At 47.4% G+C, this 10,891-nt stretch overlaps 1 gene segment (V, D, J or C); it reads left to right on the forward strand.

The window, feature by feature from the left end:
* The first annotated feature begins 2,076 nt into the window (after positions 1–2,076).
* LOC123626180 lies at positions 2,077–2,640 on the forward strand. The segment is given in 2 exon segments: positions 2,077–2,177; positions 2,303–2,640. Coding segments are annotated over 2 exon segments (384 nt in total).
* The last annotated feature ends 8,251 nt before the right edge of the window (positions 2,641–10,891 follow it).

Genomic DNA, 10,891 nt, shown 5'->3' on the forward strand with positions numbered 1-10,891 from the left:
CCCATGGGAATCAATGTCATGGAGGATACCAAGTGTCTTCCCCAGTGTCCTTATTTCTCTCTTCCCTCATCCAAGGAGGTCAAAGGTGGGACAGACACACATGAGGAGGCACTGAGTGTCTTCCCTGAACATCCTACCCAAACATTCCCTCTGGCAGAGCATTTTTCTTCCAATAGAAACCACAGCTTTTGTATTTACACAGGTTCTCATTTTTTTCCAGGTATAATTTCTGACATTAACCAACTTTGTGAATATCTTTCCTATATTGGAAGAGTGCACGCCTTATGTATCCCTGACTCTTTCTGTGGAAGATAAATGTCTGATACTTCTTATCGACGTGTGAACATGTGATGTAAAATATTTCTGTAAACGAGCAGTAATAAGTGAGTTAGTAAAATAGAATTAAAATCTAAATATCTGGGGATAATCTAAGGAGACAACTATATAACTCAGAGATAACATACAAGAAAACTTGTAAAAATTGAATTGAATAATCTTGAGTCTACATCCCAAAATTTCAAAATGTGCAAAATGGGGGAAAAGATTGGGAAAGTTCTCCTTTGAGGTCCTTAATCTTGGGCTTCATGTCATGGCCAAAGAAAGCAAAATAAGGGTCAAATCAGAGAGAGAATGTGGAAGGAGGTGTTGCAGGAGGGAGGAAAATGTGAAACATCCTAATCTCAAAAACTGTAGTGGAATGAGGACGCTGACTCCATAACCCAGGGACATGTGACAAACCAGAAATAAGATTTTACATCCTCATGATTAAAGGGGCCACAGGTTGAGCACACCCCTGGTTTGAGGGTGGATTCTCTTCTGACTCACCATGATACTTTGCCACCTGTGACCAAGCAGAGGATAGTAGGTGAGTTTAAAAAATATTTTTCACAAATACTTGCATAATTTTTCAATACATACATGACACTTGTCTCAAATTTAAAATGAGTTTTGATACCTTTCTATCCCTGTAAGCTGAGGGGTCTCCCATGGTTCCATATTCACTGTCTAAGTTGTCACGCACACACAGTCCACGCCTGTGACAGCACAGCCCACTGCTGGTACCTGCAGAGCTTTGCTTTCATGCTGTCATCTGCCTCAGTACCTGTTACCTATGAATAGTTTCCAGAATAGAGAAACAAACCCTCACCACACTAGCCCAGGCAGGTTCTGTATGATATCTCCTAGGACAGCAGCAGTAACACCCAACTAGGCTACAAATTGACACTACACATTTATATTGACTCATCTTTATCTTACCCAGAGATCTGATCTATCACTAGCTGTGCAGATTCTCTCTTCCATCACTTTTACCTCCATCTAGCCTATTAACTTTAGTGTTTTCTCCATAGTACTCACTGATGAAGGGCTCTCTTGAAATTTTCCCCCGACGCCCCCCTGGGCCCTCCCCTCCCAGCCTCGTCAGGGTCTCCTGCTCTCAAGGCGTTGCTGATGGTGAGATCTGGTCTCTGGTCCTAGGCTCTCTCTGCCTGCATGGTTGGATCTCCTTTCCGTGCAGTGCTCACAGCTTTGCTCCATGTGGTCCCTCCTGAGAAGGCAGAGCCGTCACCTCTCTTTCCTGCAAGCACACCTCATTCTCCTAGAAATATTCGTCACCTGTAATGGCACAAAGTGAATCAGGATGTCTTTGCCAGAGTCGTGGTCCTTGGTCCATCTGGACAGATTTGGAGGTTTACATATGCAGTGACTAGAGGATTCTGAGCAGAGACCCTGGGACAGTGGCTGGAATTGTGAGGGGTGCGGGGTGGGGAGGGCAGGAGCCCTGAGCACCAGCCCCTACCTAGGGCCTATGTGTCTCCCACATCCACCAGAGGGCGCTGTGGTCTCAGCACCTGCTCAGGCTCCCCAGGGCCTCCCCAGGGAGTCAGCCCTCTCCCTCCACACACTTGCAGGTGTTCCTGCGTCCTCTGTGTGCTGTGGCCCTCCCCCAGGACAGTCTCTCCATTTCTCCACCAGAGCCAGTGGGAGGTCAAAGGAGGGGCTTGCGTAGCCCCAGAAAGGGAGAAATTTGCATGGAGACCTCCCACCCTGAAGCCAAGGTGACAGATAAGGAGGGTTGTTGGGCTCAGTCCTGGCTGTCAGCTCAGGAAGCAGAGCCTGGGGTGTCCCCACCATGGCCTGGGCTCCGCTCCTCCTCACCCTCCTCGCTCACTGCACAGGTGGCTGCCCGCAGGGAACTCAGGGAGGGCTCCTGGATGTCACCTGGGGTGATGGCCTCTCCCTACTCTTTAGAAACAGGGTCTGGTCTGTTCTCACTGATCTCTGTGTCTCTCCCGCTCTGCAGGGTGTTTGGCCAACTTTGTCCTGACTCAGCCCAGCGCTGTGTCGGGGTCTCCAGGGCAGAAGGTCACCATCTCCTGCACCCGCAGCAGTGGCAACATTGGGGATAGGTATGTGCACTGGTACCAGCAGCACCCGGGCAGTGCCCCCACCACTGTGATCTACCAGGATAAACAAAGACCCTCTGGAGTCCCCGATCGGTTCTCTGGCTCCATCGACAGCTCCTCCAACTCTGCTTCCCTGACCATCTCTGGGCTGCAGTCTGAGGACGAGGCCGACTACTACTGTCAGTCTTATGATAGCAGCTACAGTCACACAGTGCTGCAGACCATGGGGAAGTGAGACAAGAAACCCCCAGAGCATCCTCACCCTGGTTCTGCCCTCAGCCTGTCCCCTCCAGGTGTGCAACTCTTCCCCTGTCCCTACTGAACTCTTGAGTTGTGTGTGTCTGCTGACAAAATACCAATTTGTCCTTCCATATCTTGAAGGCTGGTCATCGAATATAATTATAATCAGTCCACAGGGTATATGTGTAGTTTAAAACAGAGTTTCTGAAACACAACACAAACACAAACAGTTAAAGAATAACAGCCAGTCATTCTCAAACTCTTCTAACAAATAGCAAGGGTGAGAATACATCCTAACTCATTCTATTAAGTGAGGATTACCTGATATCAAAGCAAAAAGCATTAAAAGAAAAAGAATATTAATACTAATAGCCTTTATGAATATAGATGAAAAATATCTTAGCATATACTAGCAAACTGAATCCAGCAGGATATTAAAAGGATTGTGTGTTATGAACAAGCACGATGTGTCCAAGATTGCAAAGGTGGTGCAATAAAAGAACATCAAACTCCATAACACACGACATTAATAGAATGATTAATGTGGGAACCTGATCATCTACATTGATGTAGAAAATATTTTTGACAATAAAATAGGGACAGAAGCAAACTTCCGTATTATATATATATATATATCTTAATATATTATATATAATAAATATATTGTAAAGAAATTTTAGGTAACACTCAGAGCTTATATTATTTTCAGTTGTAAAAGACTGAAAGTTATCTCCCTAAAATCATGAGCAGGACAAAAATATTCTTTTTTTCACCATATCTATTCAACATTCTATTCAAAGTGAAATCAATGAGAAATTAGGCAAGAAAACAAGTAAAAGTCTCTGATGTTGGGGGGAAGAAAATTAGGCCTATTTCCATCCTAAATGATGAATCCTATATTCCTAAACAATTTATTAAATATCACAGTTAATTAATACATTTGTGAGATTTGAAGAATATAAAATAAACATAAAAATTAAGTTATATTTCTATACATGAGTAATATACAATTTAAATACGAGATTAAGAGAAAATTTCAACTTAAAATACCATTAAAAATCCTTAGAAATAGGCCTGGCGTGGTGGTGGCTCACGTCTGTAATCCTAACCCTGTGGGAGGCCGAGGCGAGTGGATTGCTCGAGGTCAGGAGTTCGAGACCAGCCTGAGCGAGACCCCCGTCTCTACTATAAATAGAAATAAAAATTATCTGGACAACTAAAAATATATATAGAAAAAATTAGCCGGGCATGATGGCGCATGCCTATAGTCCCAGCTACGCGGGAGGCTGAGGCAGTAGGATTGCTTGATCCCAGGAGTTTGAGGTTGCTGTGAGCTAGGCTGACACCACGGCACTCACTCTAGCCCGGGCAACAAAGTGAGACTCTGTCTCAAAAAAAAAAAAAAAAATTCTTAGAAATAAACTTAACCAGGAAGCGAAAAGCATGTACAGTGAAAAATACAAAATATTTGTGAAAGAAATGAAAAATCACTTAAGTAGATGGAAAGGCATCTTGTATCCATGGATTGGGTCAGTGAATATTGTCATGTTGTCCTTCTGTATCTATGCAGGATTGTTTCCAGGATGACCTGCAATAACAAAATCCATACATGCTCCAGTCATTTATAAAATGGCATAGTATTTACATTTAACCTGTGCACATCCTACTGTATACATCATTTCTAGTTTACTTGCAATACCAAATACAATGTAGAAGGCATGCAACTAGTTGTTATGCTGTATTTTTATTTGTGTTATTGTGCATTGTTACTTGTTCCATATATTTTTTATTGCAGTTTTCTGAATCCATGGATTTGGAAGCCCTGGATAAGGAGGGTCAACTGTACCCCAACAGCAAGCCACAGATTCGATACAATCTCTATCAAGCCCCACGTTTTGTTCCTCTTGATGCTGTTGTTTTCATGAATAGAAAAGTTGACCCTAAAAGTGATGTGGAATTGCAAAGAATCCTAAATAGTCAAAACAGTCTCATGAAAGAAGAATAAAGTTGGAGAACTTCCACATCACACTTTCTAAACTGACAAGAAACCTATATTAATCGAAACAGCGTAGAGCAGGCATCAGGACAGCCATGCAATTAAGTGGGACATTACTGAGAGCTGAGGAATAAATCCACACACCTACAGTCCATTGAACATCCAAGATGACATGACAGGTTCCTCAGGTCCTCAGGAAATACTGCTGAAGTCATTGGATAGATACAGGATAAATAATAAACATGGACCCCTAACTTACACAACATACAAAAACTAACTTAAATGGACTAAAGATCTAAATTCAATAGTTAAAACTATAAAACACTTAAGAGAAAACATAGAAAGAAATCTTAATAAGCACGGATTTTGAAATGGGTTGTTGGATATGACACCAAATCACAACATACAAGAAAAGATTTAAATTTGACTTGATGGAAATTTTCAAAAATGGGGCTTCAAAGGGCACAAAGAGACAAAAAGCCAATGACTGGTGGAAGCAACCTGTGCCGACAGCATCTCTGAGAAAGCTCTGACATCTAGAGCCCACAAGAAAATCTCACAACTGAAAGACAAAAAGACAAACCCCCAGTCATGGAGTACTGTGGGCAGAAGAGAGAGCAAACCCAGGATTCTAGACCTTTCCAACCAATAGCCCTCGTCTGGTCTGTCCTGCCCCGTGTGGTTCTGCTGTGCTGATTCCAGAACAATCCACAGTGGAAGAAATGGCCACAGTGTCACCCGCTGAGGAGGCCCCGGCACTGGAATCAGGGCTGAGCCAAGGTGAAGAAGCACCTGCGGAGCAGGTGTGGGCGGTGGAGAGGTCCCTCTCTCTGAGGAGGGGGCAGCAGGCCAGACAGTGGGGAGGCCAGTGTGTCCCAGGGTCCCCTGCTGGGCATTCCAGACCCCAGTAAATCCATCCCTGGGGCAGCAGGGGGCGCTGTGGGCCTGCCCAGCTGGAAATCAGCCACCTGCTCCCTGTTGGGGGCCTGTGCTCACTGTCCCCTATCCCCTGGGACAAAGTGGCTGCTGTATCTCAGCCCTGGGGAGTCTCAGAGCAGAGAAGCCTCAGAGCTCAGGGTGTGGAGGCCGTGAGGGGGGAGGGGACTAATTTGCATGGAAGGCCCCTCAGGCCCCTCCAGTGGGGGAAGTGGGTACAAGAGACCCTGGGCAGGTCTGAGGCAGCTGTGGGTCCTCAGGAATCAGAGCTCACAGGAGTCTCCACCATGGCCTGGGCCCCTCTCCTCATCCCCCTCCTCACTCTCTGCTCAGGTGACGGGCTGTGGACAGCAGAAGAGCTTCTTGGGGACACCTGGGTTGACTTTCCCCATTTATTTGGAGAGCATGCGGAGGGCAGTGACCCCAGACTCACCTCTGTGTCTCCACCTGCTCTGTTCCAGGGTCCTGGGCACAGTCTGGACTCACCCAGGGAGCCTCGGTGTCGGGGTCTGTGGGGCAGAAGGTCACCCTCTCCTGCACTGGGAACAGCAACAATGTCGGAAGTTATACTGTGGGCTGGTACCGGCAGATTTTTCGTGGTGCCCCTAAAACTGTGATGCTCGGGACATCTCGGCCCTCGGGGATCCCTGATCGCTTCTCTGGCTCCAAGTCTGGGAACACGGCCTCCCTGACCATCTCGGGCCTCCAGCCTGAGGACGAGGCTGATTATTACTGTTCAACATGGGACTATAGCCTGGGTGCTGACACAGTGCTCCAGACACAGGGGGAACTGAGACAAAAACCTGCTGTTGCTCCCCTGTGATCACCCTCATGACTCCCTGTGACAAACACCAGCCAGCAGGCCAACTGTGGCCAACACTAGAGGGTCCACACCTGAGGGTCTGACTCTCAGAGCACAGACCTGTTTTATAGGATCACTGACATTCCAAAGTCAGAGACTTTGCTGTCTTTCGTATTGTTTTCTTAAAAACAGGTGTTAAGATATAATTTGCATATCATAAATTTCACACATTTAAAGTGTACAATTCAATTTTTTTAATGTTTACAGAGTCATGCAACAATCACCATAATATATATTTAGAATATTTTCTTCACCCCAGAAAAGAACTAGTATTAGTCCAATAGCTAGTATTATTATAACTTTGGGTTGTAAATTGGATTTTTCTTTTCAACATAATTTGGGAGAGTAGTGCATTAAAATATTTATTAGTCTGCTTTTCTGGACATGCTATGTATAAAAATGTAATTTGGTAGAATCAGTACTTCATTCCTTCTTATTGCCAAATAATATTCCATAGTATGGATATTCTACAGGTCATTTATTCACCAGTTGTTGGACGTCTGGGTTGCTTAAGCCATTTCATTTTATGAATAGTGCTGTTGTAAACACTGGTACACAAGTTTCAAATTTCCCTGTGGATATATGTGTTCACTTATCTTGGGTAGATTGGTAGGAGTGGAATTTCAGGAGATATAGTAACTCGTTTGGAGTAAATGTTTGATTGCTTTTGTAAGGGACTGCACCAGTTTACCTATAGTACTCCTGTAGTATTCATACCTATGAATTCCCGTAGCATTCATAATACCACTTGAGAGTTCCAATTTCTCCACCTTCTCATCAACACTTGTTAGTATCCATCACTTTGTTTAGAGCCTCCCTAACGGGACTGCAGTGGTATCCCACTGGACTGCACCAGTTTACCTATAGTACTCCTGTAGTATTCATACCTATGAATTCCCGTAGCATTCATAATACCACTTGAGAGTTCCAATTTCTCCACCTTCTCATCAACACTTGTTAGTATCCATCACTTTGTTTAGAGCCTCCCTAACGGGACTGCAGTGGTATCCCACTGTAGATGTGATCACATTTCCCTAATGGCTAATGGTTTTGAGAACATTTTCATACGCCAACCTGTTTCTAATCGCACATGAGCAGCTCAAGGTCTGAGGCCCTTCATGAGTCACTGACTTCAGGCCACATTAGACTGGGGCAGTGTTGAGTCCCACGCTCAGCCTGTTCCCTCCGTGAAGCAGAACATGCTTGTTCACGAGCAGAGCTCCTGCCAGAGACAGTGGATGGGCGGAGTGAGGCGTCCACCCAGGTCCGGCCCAGCAGACCCAGCGTGTTACCGACGCCGCCTGTGCCGGGTGCTGCAGCCCCAGGGCTACACTGGCCTCCGGGCATGTCTGGAGCCTGCTCGTGAGCATGCCAGTCCCTCAGTCATCACAGGGGACACAGCAGGTCCAGTGAGTGTCCCCTGATGCCTCAGCAGAGGATGTTCCTTCCACTGGGAACTGGGACTTGGACGGGGACGTGACTGCAGTAACTTCTCTCTGTGCTCACATGGCCTACCATCACTAACCACACCCCATGCATGGTCAAACCTGAGGTGTCCTGGGGTTAGGAGCCTTGGGCACCCACAGGCCCTGCAGCCACTGAGTCACCCTGTCTACCCAAGCTGAATGCCAGGGACAGGGGTCGGTGGAAGACTCAACTCACAGCAGTCAACTCTTCTTAGGTCAATCTGAAGTCCTCAGGCCTGGGGTGTCTTCTGGAGCCATCCTTATTCTACTCGAGTGCTGGCTCTTCCTGCTCCAGTGACCTGGGTCCTGTCTCCAAACACATGTTCCATGCCAAGCACCTAATACATGGCCAGCCTTCCTTAAATACTCGTTTAAACAATGAATGAATAAGTCTGCCTAAGTTCCCTGCCAGATGATTACTTTGACACCCCCATTATTCCTATGAAGAGGTAAATGAGTTCCTTGGCCCTGAATGTCTCCAAATTGTGCCGACCTCTTTCCACACTGTCACTCCATGGTGACAAATGCACAACCAGCCCTACTGTGGCCCTCAGACCTGTTCTTCCCTGTGGCCTCCCCTGCATCAGCTGCAGCATCACAGACTCTCTGGAGTCACCCTCCGCCACTGTGCACTCTGGACTGTCACCTCCTCCCCCACAGCCTGGGCTTCAGTCTTCTGTCCCCATGTCCCACCTCAGAGGCACATGCCATTCCACCCCTTCCCTATTTCCTCTGCTGTCATCTCCCTCCAGCCTCCCAGGAGTGTTTCCTGCCAGGTCTGAGCTTCAAGGTCTCCTAAATTTCCTGTCCTATAGCTGGGTCTCTACTAGGGTAACTGAGGACAGGCACAGCTGTGGGTAAACATCTCCCCTTAAATGAAGGAGAATCAGCCTCATGGCCCTGGGCCTTGTCCCCCTGGATGCCTCAGCCCCACCCCACCCCCTCTGCCCCACACCAGTGTCTGCCATCCCCTCTCTGAGCCTTGCTCTGGGAAGGGCTGAGCATCCCCACAGTCTGAGTTCCCTTTATGAACCCCATTTTCCCTCAGTGACCTCCTAGTCACACTCAGCATCCTGAGCAAGGGCCCCTCCTCTGAGCCGTCCTCCCGGAGAGATCCTCTCTGTGCTCTGCTCCAGAGCAGGTGACACGCTCTCCTGGACCAGGAGTCCACATGAGCCACCTCTGATGGACTCTCACTCATTTTTGCCCAGAATGCCCAGAGAGTCTCTCAAAAGTTTAAACCAAAACACAAAAAATTTACAAGTACTAAAAAGTACTAACATTACTATCCAATTCCCACTAGTAAAAGAAATGTGCAACAGAAGGTGAAATCCATCCAGATGACAACACATAATATCACTGTATATAAAGTAAAAATTCATAAAATTGTGCATGGTGCATATAACGTATATAAGACCATTTCAGAATGTCACTCCCACCCTGGCCTCCAGCTGGAGCCCGTCTCTCCCACAGACAGAGCAGGCGCTGGCTGCAGCCAGGGCAGGGGCAGGAGCTCAGGGGGTCCCAGGACAGAGCAGTGGGCGTGGCTGGAGCCCCAGAGCCAGGGGAGGGGCTGCAGGGGGGCTGTGGGGTGGGCGGGGCCAGACCAGGAAGGGGCTGAGGGGGGGAGGACTGTGGGGTTCATGCGAACAGCCCTGGGGAGTCAGTGCCAGATTTCTAGCCAGGGGGTGACCTGGTGGACCAGAGGGGGAATTATCTGTCTGGATGCCTTAAGTGAGAGGCCTGCAGGAAGCAGGGGATCCTGGTCACAGCTTATTTACTGGAAGAGCCTCTGGGTGGAGGAGTGTGGGGACTATGTGCACAGTTAAAGCAGATTTGCATCCGGGACGCAGTGAGGGAGCGATGGTCTCTGCATTCACCTGTCCAGGGAGTCAACGTTTCTGCAGGAACATTAAAGTGTCAAACTTACCTTCTTAGTAAACTGTAAAAATATGCATAAGGAACTACAAGTAGGGAAATTATATTTAGAATATAAATAAGTTGTATTTCATCAAAAACAAGATACTGGTATGAAATATATGGCACAGATAAACAGAGAAACACAAATGTAGGGAGATAAATCTTCATAAAATTAAGAAATGTTTTGCGCTATGAACTGGTACATGCTGTGCCTACCCAGCTACTATTGATTCACAACTCAAGTCTGTCAGTATCAACATTCCAAAATCACTGTGTGACTTTTGAAATGTTTTCTGAATTGGTGAATGTTAAACATATCACTGAGCCAAATTCTTGAACATTTCTATTCTACACCGTTGCCCTGAATGGAACAATCACACCAGTCAGACCAGCTCAGATGTTCTAGCACATGTGGTGCCCACCATGATGGCACATAAGAATAATTTAGGATTTTCTAGAATGTACTTTGGGGGTGCTGCATCTTAAAAAGTTATATACGCATGTAATTGCACCTCTCATAGTCCAGGGCTCCTTCTGGGAGTGAGAAACCCCAGTGATCACACACAGTGTGTTGGGGTCACTCCACCAGGACCAGAGATACTGACTGGGGAGCTGCAGAGGCCAGCTGGGCTCTCAGGTCTCTGTGCCATGGAGAGGTGTGTGCCTGTCACCAGCAGGGGGTGATGGGGGACTGCCCTGCAGTCACTACAGAGCTGCTCAGTGAGGACCAGTCACTCCAAGGAGCCTGGGCCTAAGGGCAGGGCCCTGTGCTCACTGATGGGGACTCAGCAGCTGTGTCCTCTCTGGCCTGGCACAGTCCCCTGAGCAGGGCCCTTTGTATGGTCTCAGCAGGGGCTTCCTCCCAGGGCTCCCCCAAGGGGCAAAGCAAAGCTGCCTCCTCCTCAGTGTGCAGGGAGAGCTGAGCTCCAGCCCAGGGCTCAGGGAGGGGCTCTCAGTCCTTGGATGGAAACACATTTGCATGAGCAGCTCCTCCTCTGCAGAGGGTGGGCACAAAAGGAGGCCTGGGGCAGCCCAGCCCCACTGTGGGGACCAGGGTCTGTGTCCA

The sequence above is a fragment of the Lemur catta genome, chromosome 21 (genome assembly GCF_020740605.2).
Source record: "Lemur catta isolate mLemCat1 chromosome 21, mLemCat1.pri, whole genome shotgun sequence".
Taxonomy (NCBI): Eukaryota; Metazoa; Chordata; class Mammalia; order Primates; family Lemuridae; genus Lemur; species Lemur catta.